This window comes from Balaenoptera musculus, chromosome 4, assembly GCF_009873245.2.
Source record: "Balaenoptera musculus isolate JJ_BM4_2016_0621 chromosome 4, mBalMus1.pri.v3, whole genome shotgun sequence".
NCBI lineage: Eukaryota > Metazoa > Chordata > Mammalia > Artiodactyla > Balaenopteridae > Balaenoptera > Balaenoptera musculus.
Genome location: NC_045788.1, coordinates 84,944,376 through 84,961,878, shown reverse-complemented (window position 1 = coordinate 84,961,878; position 17,503 = coordinate 84,944,376). Strand labels below are relative to the sequence as shown.

The window sequence follows — 17,503 nt, the reverse complement described above, 5'->3', positions numbered from 1 at the left end:
AGTTTGAAGGTTTTCACGTAGTTCTTGCTAAAAGAAAATTCAGCAACCAGAGTTAATTCTGGACAGTTTTTAAACAACTGTTCAGATCAGAGGCCAGGAACCTAGTATCTGATCCATTGTGCTTTGTTCTTTTTTACCAGAAAAGGAGAACCAGACCTGGAATCTACAACGTGCAAAGAACCTTAAAGTGACCATTGTTCCTTCCATTAAAGGTCAGTCCTGTTACTAAGATTCAGTGGAGAGATTCCTATGTCAGGAAGGCAGTCATGTCATTCAATGGTAATGTCATCCTTCCAGAGAAACATCATAAGAAAACTAATGTTTACCTTAGAGATAGAAGAGAGAATCAAAGCATTTTGTTAACCCCTTTGCAGAAAGAAAGGGAAGTCAATTATGAAGTTGTATACAGGGTGTCCCTTCCCAGCTTCCCTGAGGAAGTCATCACTGTGAAAGGCAGCCATTTATGGACGATGTCTGGGTGACCTCCAATAGCTTTGCTGCTTTGCGTGGAAGTATCTTAGGATTTAAGAATGAGTGTGATGCAGATGGGCCCATGAAGCTGTCCTGTCCCAAACATGGTCCTCTCTTCTCTTGAGGACATCCTGACCAAAGCTGTTTCTCTTCCCTCAGGATCTGTTTATGTGAAATCCATTCTTCTCAGTTTCCTCATCTTCTTCTCCTTCTACTTGGGATGCCTGCTTGTTGCATTTGTTCATTATATCAGGTATGTCAAGAGTTTCAAGAAATGTCAACCCCCTTCACCTGTCTCTGCTTAGTGATTAGCACATTAGATTTTAGAGCCATATTAACTGGATTCGAGTCTACCTTAGCCACTAACTGTGTGATCTTGAGCAAGTTACTTAAACTTTTTGTGCTTAAGTTTCTTCAACTGTAAAATGAGATAATAATTTACATCATAGACCAGTATAACTGCAGTGTTTACATCAATGTCCTGCACAGAGTAAGTGCTGATAGTGTTAGCTATTTTCATAGTTAATGAAACTTCAACAGAAAGATATCTTGGGTAATTTTTAGACCAGAAAATACTCAATGTAGATCCTACGGAATGTAGGAAATGAGTTCTACCTAACATAGAGATTTAGAAACAGCTTTAAACATTCCATCAAAAAGTACAATTAATGCCTAAAATAAATATTGAGGTATAATAAGTAGCAGGAGTAATAAATATGCTTTGACACTACATTATCAGGTACTTTCTTACTGTTGTAGCATCAGTTTTACAGTAAAATGTTCCTCAAGAGAAAAAAAGGAGATAATCATGCTGTAATTTGGAAATTTCCCTTCCCAAGAGTTTTGAGCCCCCAGTGAAAAGAGCACCAGTCTTTCCTTGTATCTCAGAGCAGGCCTGAACCTTGAGAATTCCATAGCTTGTCTGGTCTCTGTAAAACAACTACAAAGGAACGGCAGGAGGTACAATAAACAAATGTTCTCTCTGCTCTTGAGCATGTAAAGAAAACAAAGCCAGTATAGAGTTTTCAGATTATTGGGCAAGATTAGCCTCATCTGTAGAAAAACCTCATGGCTACCACAGTGATACAACTAGCTCAGTGATACAGGCCTACCTCTAACTCAAAAAATAACTCCCTTCTGTGACTTTTATGAAGATTTGCAATTGAGAAACTGACTTCAAAAACCCACTGACCATATCTGGGACAATTTGAGCACCAAAACAATTAAGGAGAATAGTGAATTATAAACCATTGAGAAAAATAGAAATTCATGAATCCATATCAGTAAGGGAAGAAAGGAAGGGAGAAAAGGAGGGAGGAAGGAAGGAGGGAAAGAAAGACCAAAATACTTACAGATATACATTTAATAAACTCAACACAATTACTAAAATAGATACACATTAGGGACAGGACCCATTAGCAAATACTGACCTAGGAGGGAGGACTCTCCCTCCCTAGGAGCAGAACACCAAACACTGACTGGTAAATAAGGAGAGAGTGCTGGAATTGGAAACTCATCATTTTGCATAGATCAGGTTAAGAATCATCAATGAATACTAAAACTAGCAGGAAAATCTGATGAGGATCAACATATTTGCATGGCCTTAAGTGTATCCCCACAAATCGCTTAGTAGTTGTAAGGGAAAAAGTAGTAACTATACAGTGGAGAAATTAGACTATTGACAGGGTGATAAAAATTAATATGACCAAGGGAAAGATGGACACTGTGTGCCTCCAGATGTGACACCCTGAGAAGGAAATAGCATCACTTATGCAGTATTCCAGCCAGAAATGCACGTTTTTAATATAATCCTGAGGAAAAGATTAGACAAACTCAAAATGATGAACATTCTATTAAAATGTATCAAAAAAGACAAAAAATAGCTATGGAAATGTTCCAGATTGAGGGAGACTAAAGATATGTGACCACTAAAGACAATATTTGATCTCAGACTGGTTCCTTTACTAGAAGAAAAATATGCTATAAAGGACATTATTGGGTCAATTGACAAAACTGTAAAACAGACAGCAGATTAGATAAGATTATCATTTCAATGTTAAATGTGCTGAAGTTGACAACTACGCTGTGGTTATGGAAGAGAGTATCTTTATTCTTTGGAAATATTTAGGCATAAAAGTTCATGACATATGCAACTTACTTTCAAATGGTTGAGAAAAAAATTTTTTATGTACACATGTATATGAAAACACACATATGCACCCAGAGACAGAATGAGAAAGCAAAGGGGGTAATATGCTAACAATAAGTGAATCTAGGTAACGATACATGGGTATTCTATATTCTATTCTTATTCTTACAGCTTCTCTATAAATGTGAAATTATTTTCAAATAAAAAATTAAAAACAAAAACTCCAGTCTACAGGCAAATATTATACCTGGAAAGTATACATACATTAACTGGTTATCAGCTCATTAATTTATCAGATCATAATCACTAACACTGAACAAGTACTTACTCTTTGCCAGGCACTCTGAGTAGACTAGCTCATCTAAAGCCCCACAACAAGCAGTAGTATTATCATTATTTGACAGTTCAGGAAACTGAGGCATTCAGAGGTTAAGCAGTTTGACCAAGAATTCACTGCCTGGGCTTGAACCCAGGCAGCCTGGTTCCAGAGCCTTAGCTTAAGCAGCCCAGACAAGATGGGTCTGGAGTGGTCAGGGCATGTGAAGGAGGGCAGTCCTAATCAAGGAAACCAGGTCAAAAGCCTGGAACCCCAGCATGAATTTGATTGAAAAGGGGTCCGAAAAGCTGCCAATTTTGACTCAGGTGAGTTACAGCATCATGGGAAAAGAAGTTCATCTTTTCTGCCTCTCTTAGGAAGGCTGTCTCTACCGCTGATGTTTTAGATTTTAGAAAATAGGTTTCACCTCTTTAGTTACCTAGCAGACATAACCAGTGTACAAACAGACAAAAATTAAGAGCTGGATGTCAATCTCTCTAAAGTTGTTATTCAGCCTGCTGAAGCGAGCACACTTTTTGAAAGTTGTGGCCTAAGGCTCTGTTGAAACCTCTGGCTGCCAGATTACTTTGCTACTGCCAACTGCACAAGCATAGATTCTTTCCAAATATAGGCAAACTGAAAATAGAAATCTGGAGACATAAGAACTACTTGGCATCTAAATAGGGGAATAAACTGAGAGAAAATGCTAATAGAACTCTTCCTTCATTGAACTAAGCAGAAATAACAAAGTTTTCTACAAAACCAAGTGAAGCCAGCCAGTCCTGGAGCAGAATGCCAATTGCTTGTTGAGCCCCTGTTCTATATTACTAATACATGTGGGGTTCGCAGTACATGCTATGAGATCTGGATGAAGACAATGATTAGAGACATGGCTCCTGTCCTCAGGGAGCTAAGAATTCAAAGTGGTTTTATGCTATTTTTTGTTTTTTATGTTTTTTTGTTTTTATGTTTTTTGGCTCAACCCTAAACTCCATTCCCCTCCCACCCCCCAGCTCCAATTCATTTAGCAAGTATTTATGGAGACCCTGCAATGACCCCCTGGGTCAAGCACTGCATACATGTCTCTTTTTTTTCTTTAATTATATTAGATCTATATCACTTTATTTTATTTATTTATTTTATTAATTTATTTTTGGCTGTGTTGGGTGTTTGTTGCTGCGCAGGGGCTTTCTCTAGCTGAGGCAGGCAGGGGCTACTCTGTTGCGGTGCGCATGCTTCTCATTGCGGTGGCTTCTCTTGTTGTGGAGCACAGGCTCTAGGCGCGCAGGCTTCAGTAGTTGTGGCTCACGGGCTCTAGAGCGCAGGCTCAGTAGTTGTGGCGCACGGGCTTAGTTGCTCCACGGCACGTGGGATCTTCCCAGACCAAGGCTCAAACCCGTGTCCCCTGCATTGGCAGGCAGATACTTAACCACTGTGCCACCAGGGAAGCCCTGCATACATGTCTCTTATTCCTTCCTCTCAGTCACCCTGCCAGATGTTGAGTTCAAACTACATGATCCTGATTACTCGTTCTTCCCTTGATTCCCGTATTAGTTATCTATTGCTGCATAAAAGTCAACCATAAAAACTCCAATGGCATACAGCAATACATATTTACATTTGCTCACAAATCTATGGGTCAGCTGGATGATTCTGCTAATCTGGACTAGGCTCAGAGATCTCAGCTGGGTGTGGTCATAGAGTGAAATCAACTGGCAGGTCAGAGAAGAGCTGGCTTTTCTAGACTGGCCTCAGCTGTACTTTGCCTCTCATCCTCCAGCAGCCTAGCCCTGGTTATTGTATCTCTAAGAGAGATAGCAGAAGAATGCAAGGCTTCCTTAAGATGTAGGTTCAAAAGTGGCATGATATCACTTCCCCCTCTTTCTCTTGGCCAAAACAAGTGATAAGGCCAGTCCAGCCGCAAGAGGTAAAGATACAGACTCCACTTTTTTTCTTTTTTTTTAAACATCTTTATTGAAGTATAATTGCCTTACAATGGTGTGTTAGCTTCTGCTTTATAACAAAGTTAATCAGTTATACATATACAATATGTTCCCATATCTCTTCCCTCTTGCATCTCCCTCCCTCCCACCCTCCCCATCCCACCCCTCTAGGTGGTCACAAAGCACCAAGCTGATCTCCCTGTGCTATGCGGCTGCTTCCCACTAGCTATCTCAGACTCCACTTTTGATTGAAGGAGCTAGATACAAGATGAGGTATAGCCATTTTTCAATCAATCTAGCATAGGTCTCATTTACTCTTTTTTGTTTGTTCACTGGATACTGCCTGCCTCACCCTAGCTTTGTAAATCATTTAACTCCTCTAATTAAGAACTTTATCAGCTCCAAAACCTAGGGCAAATGTGGTTAAAGCCTGTTAATACAAACACAGTCCAAACACATCATCTTTTATGAGTTCATATAATTGCTTGCTAGTTAATATCACGAAAATTGTTTTTTTAAAGGGACTTCCCTAGAGCCTCATTTGCCAGCTAGAACAGTCAGACCCAATTGTAACTGCTCTCCTTAATGATATGCCTTGTTCACTCAACAAATATTTAGTTATCATTTCCTGGGTGCCAGGCCCTGTCCCAAAGATTAGGGATACAGTGGTGAATAAGACAGTCTAGGTCCCTGCTCTAATAGAGCTTACATTGTACAAAGGAAAAACATATAAGCAAGCAAGCAAGCAATTAATAAAGAAAATAATTTCAGCTAGTGACAGGAGGAGAACAAACACAGTGGTGGGACAGAGAATGATTGGACTGGGGAAGCTACTTTAGATTTGATTTGTTCAGCAGGGAAGACCTCTCAGGACCAAGACCTGAATGGCAAGTAGGAGCCAGCCATGTGAGGATTTGGGGAGAGAGTGGCCCAGGCAGAGAACAAGAGCAAAGGCCCTGAGGCAGGGATAGGTTTGCTGTGTCTAGGTACAAAAGAGGTATGAAGAGAAGTCCTTCCACCAAACATACCAGGATCAGGGGTGTGCAAATTCTAGAGCCCCCATTTGGAAGTAAACAAGAACATGTACCAAAGCACAGGCGCATATAGTCCCCAACTTTTCTCCCTTCTCCCCCAACTCCAACCTCATACCCAAAAGGGAGGCTCATCTGGGGGGAAGAGAGCAATTCACATTTTAATTTTTGATAGACATTTACATTTGATACACCCGGTTTTTAAAATAATGACTTTATTAAGACATAACTCATAGACCATAAAATTCACCCCCCTTTAAAAATTCAGTGGTTTTAGTATATTCACAGTTGTACAACCATCACCACTATCTAATTTTAATCACCTCCAAAAAGAAACCCTGAGTTTATCAAGATTATAGGATACAAGATCAATATACAGAAATCAATTGTATTTCTATACACTGGCAGTGCACAATTCAAACACGAGATTAAGAAAATAATTCTATCTACAATAGCATCAAAAATAATAAAGTACTTAAGAAAAAATTTAAGAAATTAAATATAAGACTTGTACATTGAAAACTACAAAACATCCTTGAAAGAACTTAAAGAGAACCTAAATATATGAAAAGACATCCTGTGTTCATAGATTGAAAGACTTAATATTATTAAGATGGTATAGTAGACAGAATAATGGCCCCCCAAAAATGCTCATGTTCTAATATTCAGAACCTGTGAATATGTTACTTTACATAGCTACAGAGATTTTGCAGATGTGATAAAATTATGGAGATTATCCTGGATCATTTGTGTGGGTATAATGTAATCACAAGGGTCCTTATAAGAGGGAGGCAAGAGAGTCAAAGACAGGAGGAGGTGTGATGAGGGAAGCAGAGGTTGGAGTAATACATCTGAAGATGGGGGAAGGGGCCATGACTTAAGGAATGCAGGCCACGTCTAGAAGTTGGAAAAGGCAAAGAAATGGATCCTCCCCTGGATTCTCCAGAAGGAATAGAGCCCTGCTGATATCTTGATTTTAGCCACATAAGACTCATTTTAGAATTGACATCCAGAACTGAAGATAATGAATTTGTATTGTTCTAAACCACTAAGATTGTGATAATTTGTTACAGCAGCAATATAAACTAAAAGACGTGGTAATACTCCCCTAACTGACTTATAGTTTCAACACAATCCCTATGAAAGTCCCGGCTGACTTTCTTCCAAAAATTGATAAACTGATCCTAAAATTCATATAGAAATACAAGGGACCCAGAATAGGGAAAAAAATCATGAAAAAAAAAAAAGAACAAAGCTGGAGGTCTTACACTTTCTGATGTCAAAACTAACTACAAAGCGACAATATTCAAAACTCTGGCACTGACATAAGGAAAGACATACAGATCAATGGAACAGAATTGAGAGTTCAGAAATAAACACTTACATTTATGGTCAATTGATTTTTGACAAGGGTACCAAGACAATTCAATGGAACAAGGATATTCTTTTCAACAAATGGTGCTGAGACACTTGGGTATCCACATGAAAAAGAATGAAGTTGTACCCCTTCCTCACAACATATAAAAAAAATTAACTCTAAATAGAACAAAGATCTAAATAAAAGAGCCAAATCTATAAAACTCTTAGAAGAAAACATAGGTGTAAATCTTTGTGACCTTAGATTAGGTAATAGTTTCTTAGATATGACAGCAAAAGCACAAGTAAAAAAAGAAAAAAATAGGTAAATTGGACTTCATCAAAATTAAAACTTTTGTGTTTTGTTTTTTTTTTAAATTAATTTATTTATTTTTGGCTACATTGGGTCTTCGTTTCTGTGCGAGGGCTTTCTCTAGTTGTGGCGAGCAGGGGCCACTCTTCATCGCGGTGCGCGGGCCTCTCACTATCGTGGCCTCTCTTGTTGCGGAGCACAGGCTCCAGACACGCAGGCTCAGTAGTTGTGGCTCACGGGCCCAGTTGCTCCGCGGCATGTGGGATCTTCCCAGACCAGGGCTCGAACCCATGTCCCCTGCATTGGCAGGCGGATTCTCAACCACTGCACCACCAGGGAAGCCCAAAACTTTTGTGCTTTTAAAGGACATTATCAAGGAAGTGAAAATACAATACACAAAACTGGAGAAAATGTTTGTAAATCATATATCCAGTAAGAGTCTAGTATCCAAACTATGTAAAGAATTCTTACAACCCAAAGATAAAAAGAAAAATATCCCCATTTAAAAATAGGCATTTTTTAAATTGAATAGATGTTTCTCCAAAGAAATATGCAAATGGCCAATAAGCATGTGAAAAGATGTTCAACAACATTAGCCATCAGGGAAATGCAAATCAAAACTACAATGAGATATCACTTCATATCCACTAGGATGGCTATAATAAAATTTTTTAAATGAAAATAACGAGAGTTGGCAAGGATGTGGGGAAATTAGAACCTTGCACATTGCTAGTAGGAATGTAAAATATTTAGTTCCTGCTATAGAGCTGCAGTAGAAAACAGTTTAGAAAAAAATGTTAAACATAGAGTTACCTCATACTCAGCACTTCCATTCCTAGGTCATACCCAAGAGAATTTAACACATATATCCACACAAAAACTTGTACACAAATATTCATAGCAGTGTTATTCATGATAGCTAAAAAGCGGAAACAATCAAAATGTATATCAAGTGTAAACAAATAAATTAAGCATGGTATATATCCATACGATGGAATATTATTCAGCCGTAAAAAGACTGAAGTATTCATTCATGCTACCACATAGATGAACCTTGAAAGCATTATGCTAAGTGAAAGAAGACAAAGAGACCACATGCAATACAATTCCATTTATATGAAATGTCCAGAATAGGCAAATTTATAGAGACAGAGAGTAGATTAGTGATTGCCAAGGGCTGCTGGGAGTAGAGAATGAGCAGTAACTGCTATGGTTTGAGATTTCTTTGGGTGATAATGACAATGTTCTGGAACTAGAAAATAGTGATGGTTGCACAACTTTGTGAACATACTAAAATTCATTGAATTGTGCACATTAAAGGGTGAATTTTATGGCATGTGAATTATCTGAAAATAAATGAATATGGAAATAAATTGATGAATTTAATATATGTATGCCTGTATGTGCCTAGGTGTGGAATTGCTGGGTCATATTGTGTCTCTAGGTTTAACTTTTTAAGGAACTGTCAAATGGTTTTTCAAAGTGGCTGCTCCATTTTATAGTCCCACCGGCAATGTATCAGAGTTCCAATTTCTGCACATCCAAAGGCCCATTTTTAAGAGATCCTAGCAGACAAATCTGCAACAGAGTCTATAGGGAACAAATGGAAAATGCTGAAGTTTTTGCGGTCTTAGGAGCATGTGTATGTGCTTGTTTGCAGGTATCAGAGAAAGTCCATTGATGGAAGCTTTGGTTCCAATGACGGTAAGAAAAATCCCTGGTTTCAATTCAAACTGATGTCAAGTATGTGGCAACATTCCATTTGGTACTTTTGTCTCTCTGACTTTTGTGATTTCCCAAACCCTCTATTGATTCCTACCCCACAACAGACACACACAGAGTGGTCTAATCTGCAGTCTTTCTACAGAAAGCAGAGCCAGTGAGAACCAATTTACGCACTTGATAATTACTGAGATATGGAGCTCACACTAAGGGCCTCTGTTCGGAGAGTTCCTTGTAGTTGTCCACAGCCCATTTGTCAGCAATTCATCTTTTTAAAAAGTTTAATCTTTTCTAGGACATAAATTGTTCATATGTCTTATCACAGAGCTGACTTGTGAACAACAGTAAGAATTTATTGTGTCAAATCTAATACAGAGCTTACTTTTCCCAAATTGAGATAGAGGGTTTTTTTGTTCAAGGATCTAGAAAACTGAAGTATTTGAGACTAGCAAGTATAATAGAGTATTATAACTTTGGGAAATCCAGCGTAATTGATTATCCAACCGTTGTAATATGCCCTTTCCTCCACTCTGAGGATTTGAACAAAGGAATTCAGTTGCTTGATATTTTTGTCAAATCTTTAAAAAAAAAATTAAATGTCCTTATTTTTAAAACTTGAGATATAATTGACATATAACATCGTATAAGTTTTGGGTGTACAACATGATTCTATATTTGTATATATTGCAAAATGCTCACCACTAGAAATCTAATTAACATCTATCCCCACACATAGTTATACTTTTTTTTCTTGTGATGAGAACTTTTAAGATCTATTCTTTTAGCAATTTTCAAATATACAATACAGTATTGTTAACTCTAGTCACCATGTTGTACATTACATCCCCAGGACTTATTTATATTTTATAACTGGAAGTTTGCACCTTTTGTAAGTGTCCTATTTTTTAAAAAGCCTAAATCAGCATGAGTTACTCAGTGCTCACAAACTATTTGGCATAGAATGATCACTTGGAAAAGGAATGATGGAGTGAGACTTGATTTTTAAGTCACATGCAGCAGATTTTTTTTTCTAATTTTTATTGGAGTGTAGTTGTTTTACAATGTTGTGTTAGTTTCTACTGTACAGCAAAGTGAATCAGCTATACATATACATATATCCCCTCTTTTTTTGGATCGCCTTCCTATTTAGGTCACCGCAGAGCATTGAGTAGAGTTCCCTGTGCTGTACAGTAGGTATGCAGCAGATGTTTAGTTCTGTGTTTTCTACAGTTAAAAGACACAAAGCAACTCCCTACCCCACCCAGCAGGAGTATCTCTCCCTCTGCTGGAGGTCTGCTTCTCCTGCCTTCCTTTGACTTTTGTCTTCCTTAATGTCAACGTGTCTATTTTTCCAGGCATCCAGGCAATTGGTTTTAATAATATTCAACAGCCAATGTAAAGGAATATAAAAGAACACCTGCTCTAGTGTCTTTAAAATGCTAAGTACTACTTTCTATTTTTTTTTTTTTTCAAACTAAGACCACTTGACTGTTACTGAAATGAATAGCCCAGTTTGCTTTTTTTTTTTTAAAGAAATTCACGTTCTTTTATTTATTTATTTATGACTGTGTTGAGTCTTCGTTTCTGTGCGAGGGCTTTCTCTAGTTGCGGCAAGTGGGGACCACTCTTCATCGCGGTGCGTGGGCCTCTCACAGTCGTGGCCTCTCTTGTTGCGGAGCACAGGCTCCAGACGCGCAGGCTCAGTAATTGTGGCTCACGGGTCCAGTTGCTCCGTGGCATGTGGGATCTTCCCAGACCAGGGCTCGAACCCGTGTCCCCTGCAAAGGCAGGCAGATTCTCAACCACTGCGCCACCAGGGAAGCCCACTACTTTCTATTTTATTCATAAAATGTTAAAATGAAATGTCTTCTCTCTGGATCTCAGCCTTTTCCCTCTGATGCTCTCCAGGTTTTGCTCTTATTTAGGCCTAGTCGAACTTAGAAAGCCTGGTTGGTTGGATCCGATAGGTGCTCTGTGAATGGACGCTCTGTTATTTTTATCGTATGAGTGAAGTCATTTTATCACTGCAATGACAATTAAAGGAATTTCGTATTCAGAAGGGTCTCCTGAACAGTGAAGCACTGGTGGACAGAGCTGGGACTTGAGCCAAACCACTGTCCAAGATCAAGAAGGCTCTGAAAATTAGCTAAGAGCTAGAGGCACCCTTCAGATAACAAGCAGAAATGAATGAGTGACCAAAAACATAAATAAATAAAGATGCATCCATTGGATTCATGTGGCTGCAGGTAACAGCAAAGTTTATCTCAAACATACCTAAACAATAAAGAGTGTCTCCTCTCCCTGGAAGTTGAGCAGAAGGGTGGGCTTCAGGATTCACTGAGTCCAGTGGCTCTGGTCCTTTTTCCTGCCATTCCTTTGACTCTGCTTTGCCCCCAGAGCTGGTAGTGAGATGGGTCCTCACCTGACAGTGTCCAGAAGGAAGGACTGTTTCAGAAGCACCTAGCAACTTCTCTCATGTTTCACTGGCCTAGAGAGGATCATATACTTGTTGCTAAACCAGTCACTGCAAAGGAATCTATTTACTTACAGATCAATCAAGCCTGCTTATAGAACTAGGGTGCGGTCATCTTTTTCTAGGACCAGGGTTTCTCAAACTCAACATTATTGACATTACAGCCAGATGATTCTTTGTTGTTGGGAGCTGCCCTGTACGTTATAGGATGTTTAACCGCATCCTTCACCTCAACCTACTAGAATTCAGTAATACACTCCCTCCCTGTGACAACTAAAGTTATGCCCAGACATTGTCAAACGTCCTCTTGGGAGCAAAACGTTCCCCCCACCCCTACCCCCAACCGAGAATCACTGACTTAAAAATATGGGCTGCCAGGCACAGGTGAGGGAGGATACCCAAACAAATTCCCAGCTTAGTTAGGAAGTAGGAAATAGGAATGTTCACCACAAAGGGCTTTGAAATCAGGAGGAAGTAAGGAACCTATGTAATGCTGAGAGGCTACGGGGAAAGATGGCACATGGCCACTGGTGAGACAAGACCTAGGTTCTTCAAACAAGAGCAGAGAAGATAAGCTCTACCCTAGGGAGGAACCAGTTAGTGACTCTTAATCGTATGAAACAGAGCACGGAGAAACCAGCCTGTAGCAAGAGACAGAGGCAAGTGAGGGACCTTATCTGAAAGCTAATGTGAAAGATTCAAGGGAGGAACCTTTAGAGAGGAGCAAGGGTACAGAAATGTCTTTGTCTCCCAAGGGCCAGTATCAGTGTGCCCACGGGGGCTACAAGAAATTTAATGGAGCTTAGAGCTAAAGGAAATGCCCTGGGGGCTAGTGCCTAGAATAAATGCTAGGAGCAGCGTTTAAGAAAGGGGACCCCACTAGATTTGGCATGTTGTCTGCCGCAATCAACGTGGAGCTAGATAGCTGAGGAACTTGGCCTGATGCTTTCACCCTAGGTACGCCTGAGATGGAGGAAATGGAGCCAGATCCCTACAATTTGCTAAACTGTCGGCAGCTCTGTTTTAGTTATGTAACGATAGGAAGGCTGCATTTGGAAAATCTGTCGGCTCCCCTGCATGTGCTTTTCTTTGATTTGCCTGCAGTTTTTAAAGCTGTGTTTGAAAAATGTTGACATTGGCTCCAACTAAACTAAAAAGCAAAGGAAGTTCTTTCATACTTCATGGGATAAAGAAGGAGATAAGAGCCTGGAGCCCAGGTGAAATGGAAATAGTGTTGGTAAAGAGCAGCTTCAGGCTGTGAAGGGACTTTACTACTGTGGTGTGAATGGATGGACACTGTATTCTCTATTCCTCACTTAGCACTTAGGACAGGGGCCTCTGCGGTAATCTGAGGGGCACTGGGCAAGGCTCTGTGTTCTAAAAACACGTCCTCCAGTGGCTCTATCAGTGGAAAAAACCCACAATTCACATCATTGTTAAAGAGCCTATACAGATATTCAGTTACCACCTTGAAAGAGAGACAGATGAAACGTGACTCACAGGCCTCTGGGACCACATGAGCTGTCACCACGAACCTGGGTGCAGCCTAAGAGGAGGGTACTTTCTCAAGTGAGGGAGCTTGGTGAACTTGCCAAGTTTGCGGATTTAAGAACCGAATGGCCAATCAGATCCTTCCCTGGATGGAGCGATTACTGAATCAGCCTCCCAGCAAAGAGCAGGGCCCGGAAGGGATAAGACAAGCAGCGTGCTGAGTTCAGAGGGGTCAGGGAGCACAGGCCATCCTCAGGCTCTGTGGCAACGGGTCTCAGACTCTGGTCCTGACTCTCTACTCTGCTTTTTCCCAACGTCCTTGACTTTGCCTGCCCAGTTTTTTCTTCTAGAGGAATTTTACTTTTACATCCTTCTGCAAAGATTAGTGGTTTTCTTCATTTTCTCCTCAACTTTTGAGATACAGCCTGACACCCGTTGGGATAGGTAGCCAACTGGCATAAAAATGAAATCTCATGGCAGCTAGTTCACAGCGTTGCTGACTCCCTCTTCCGCTTCCAACCTCCTGAGTCTGGAAACGGAAGGGGGCAGGACAATTATAAATGTGACGTCCCTGAAAGAGCCAAGCATGCTCAAAATGAAATGAAGTTTTTCTCCTCACATGGAGCAATTAATATAAAAGGGAAGCATGCAAGCATATCCTATTCTAAGTTAGTAAAGCAGACAGATGGCAAACGGCTCGCGCGCAGAGAAAAACATACCAGAACAAGTTTCCTCATTAAGATGAGCTCATTCACAACTTTATATGTTTGCTTATTCCCAGCCAGAACATCTTGGTCTGTCCTATAAACTGATATTTTGTGTTTAATTCTGCTTTCTAAATGCCATACAGTTAAATAGAAATATGGCTTGCCTTCTGGGCGCATCCATCATGTTTGAAGTTTGGGAGGTAATGCTTCGCTTTTTGCATTCTAAGAAGGTCTTAGACATTAGAAACTTTAACAGAATACCGTTATCCCGTGTTGACCAATCTCCTATTTAATTGTGCATATAGAAGTGCACAGATTTGAAACCAGTGCACTGCTCAGGAAAATCTCGATGCTCTTGTCCATCACAGAACCATTGTTGTTGTGGTTGCCTCGAGGTGAAAAGAACCAGCGACTACATCGAAACCAGGTCCTGCTCGATTGCGAGGCAGAGTGCAGAAATCATCGAAGTCTGAACAAACCTACACAGCTGGCTTTTTCTTTTCAGTGAAGTTGTCGCCTAACAAAACAGTGATTGTTTTCATTTGCTCACTTGCTTTGACTTTAGTTTTTGCATTTTTTTCTCTTTTGATCACACACACGAAAACCCTTTGCCTCCTACAGATCATTTCAACCCCCCGCTGCAGCGGAACTCAAGCGTTCTCCGACGCACGTGTCTACTTCCCATGCCAGGGGGCTTCCCAGGAACAGAAAATGCCAAAAATTCTGGGGTTTATGACTTTAGTATCATTCTTTGCTTACTATTTGCACATGTAATATTTGGAAAAGTTTGAGGCGCGTCATCTTAGAGAATGTTTTTCTCTCACTGCCCGCAACCATTTGGCAACAGACATGCCTATTCTACCTCTGAACTATCCCCCAAATAACCCATATTCCTGCACATCCTTAGTTCATGTTGTCATTATTTTTTGCTCCAAGGAGTGCAGTAATTTCCATCCTGTCAGGGCTCATCCTGCCTATAGTTAGGGTACTGTTAATGACTGTGACAAATAAACCTCCGAACTATAGCGCCTTAATCACAGAGGTTTATTTCTGGTGTTTATGTTCAGTGGTGGCCTTCCTCACAGTGATTCCAGGACCCATGCTCCTTTGTTCTTGAGATTCTGCAATACTGTCAGGCAGGAATCAGCAACGTTTCTTCTGTAAAGTGCCAAATGGTAAATGTTTTAGGCTCTGCGGGCCATGTAGTCTCTGTTGCAACTGCTCCACTCTGCCATTGTAGCCAAAAGCAGCCATAGACATACTCAACGAGTGGCTGTGTTTCAGTAGAACGTCATATATAAATACTGAAATTTATAATTTTACCTGCCATAAAATACTCTTCGTCTTCTGATTTTTCCCTAACCATTTAAAAAATTTAAAACCATTTTTAGTTTAAGGGCCATACAAAAACAGGTGGCAGGCTAGATTTGGTCTGCAGACCATAAAATTAGCCTGCAGGCTCCTATATTAGAGTGAAAAGAAAATCAAACTATTTAGAGTTATGTTCTTTCATTTTGGCAACTGGACATAAAGTGTTTGCCTCTTTGCTTTTCTTTTTAACAGGCTCTGGAAATACGTCGGTGTCACATCCCATTGCTGCCAGCACCCCTGAAGAAAGCAATTATGGGGCAATAGGTATTTCCTACAATGAGTCCATTCATGGAAGTGTTTCCTGATTCTCCAAAGAACAGGATACAAGGAGCCCTCCAGCCACTAATAACTGTGAGAGTGGGCAAGGCGGTCATTGTATAAGATTATCTTTTATTTATAAGATGAATTGGCTGGATGATCTGGAAGGTTCCTTCCAGCTCTAATTTCCTCTGGTTCTATTGATCTGTTTCTTGGGTCTGCTAGCCACACTTGAGCAGAATATTCTGTGGTTGCCATCAACTGCCTTGGGGAATTTTTCACACCCAGCCTGAGTTTAGGGCGTGAAAGACGCGTCAAGAGTCTGACATCAGGGAGCCCCACATCAATTGACCCGTTGTTTCATTCTCAGGTATCAGTGGAGTAAGGGCCATCAGAAGACTGAGGCTGTGCAGCAGGTGAACACGGCTGAAGCCTAACGATCTTCCATTTGGGCTAACTGCATAAATGACCTGCTCACTGCCACCCACTCATTCACATGGCAACCCCCAGGGCTCGCTCAGTGGCCTGAAGGGGACAGAATTCTGATCCCTGTCTTGTTAGAGTCGGAGTGCATTGACGCTTCCACACACTTCCATGATGCTTGCGGGCCTGTGAATGGTGCGCCTTAAGCTGTCAGCGTAGAGGGGCTGGGAATCCTGTATGCCTGCCCTGTTATTCTGTAACTTTGAGAAGCATGTGGGCTCAGTGCCGGAGACTTATTTCTGGCTCTGCAAGAACAGGGTTTTGTTTTTTTTTTAACCATCTGAATAGAAGAAATAAAGCAGAAGGTAGGCTCTGCTCATGTGCTCATTAGGCTGCGCAAATTCCCATCTGCTCTGGGAAACATTCACAGGAACACAAGGATTCTTCTTCCTGAGAATGTTGTTTCCATTACATAATCATAGATACGGCATGTGGGGGATTTCGGTGTACAAATACTTTTATCCACAAGAAATGTATAGCTGCTGGACATGTGGGTACTTACACGTACATGTGGTAGAGGCTATACATAATTACGTGCACGTGTATGTTTATACATTTATGCTTATATTTAAAAATATGAAACATGAAATATAAGCATAATATTATTTTTGCATCCAAATAGTTAACAGAGCAGATGCCTTTACATTATGTATTCAGCCCTAGAAAGAGATGATTTAAATATAAAAATAGGAGGAGAGGAAAATTAGAAGTCCATTGAGGAGGAATTGAGAGAAAGAACATGTGCTGTGGGTAAGGAGTTGGTTTTTACCAACACAACGTTTTCAGGAATGAGTCGGCACTGTGCTTTTTGCAGAGAAAGATGGGCTCCATGGGTTCCTCTCGGCTTGGGAAGGCAGATGAGTCTCCTCTGTTTCAGATGAGTCAAGCTCCAGTCCTGGCAGGCAAATGTCCTCCTCCAATGGCAGACAGCCGTGCCAGTCAGACACGGACAGCTCCGTGGAGGAGAGTGACTTCGACACCATGCCAGACATTGAGAGCGATAAGAACGTCATCCGGACCAAGGTACTTCGGCCTGGTGGTGCTCTTCGAGAGGGCGAAAAGTTCAGGAGCCAAATACAACTTCAGCAATACCTCAATTTCCTTTATATATATTTTTTTTCTTCAGGGGGAGTCAAATTTCTCAGGGAGCTTTTTATTTTTTTATTTTTTTTATTTTTATTTATTTATTTACTTATTAAACATCTTTATGGGGGTATAATTGCTTTACAATGGTGTGTTAGTTTCTGCTGTATAACAAAGTGAATCAGCTATACGTATACATATATCCCCATATCCCTTCCCTCTTGTGCCTCCCTCCCACCCTCCCTATCCCACCCCTCTAGGTGGTCACAAAGCACTGAGCTGATCTCCCTGTGCTATGCAGCTGCTTCCCACTAGCTAGCTATTTTACATCTGGTA

The 17,503-nt window shown here is 40.5% G+C and overlaps 1 protein-coding gene across 5 annotated transcripts in view; it reads left to right on the top strand.

Annotated features, from left to right (window-relative positions):
* Window positions 1-17,503, top strand: part of SIDT1 (SID1 transmembrane family member 1) — an 87,828-nt gene that overhangs the window by 44,593 nt on the left and 25,732 nt on the right. For 4 of the 5 annotated variants that reach the window (XM_036851657.1, XM_036851656.1, XM_036851655.1 and 1 more), the window contains 5 exons: window positions 141-212; window positions 631-724; window positions 9,240-9,283; window positions 15,536-15,607; window positions 16,962-17,107. In XM_036851657.1, the coding sequence (XP_036707552.1) occupies window positions 141-212; window positions 631-724; window positions 9,240-9,283; window positions 15,536-15,607; window positions 16,962-17,107 (428 nt within the window). Of the gene's footprint in view, window positions 1-140; window positions 213-630; window positions 725-9,239; window positions 9,284-15,535; window positions 15,608-15,971; window positions 16,018-16,961; window positions 17,108-17,503 lie in introns of those variants that run through there. The other variant, XM_036851658.1, reaches the window with a different exon arrangement.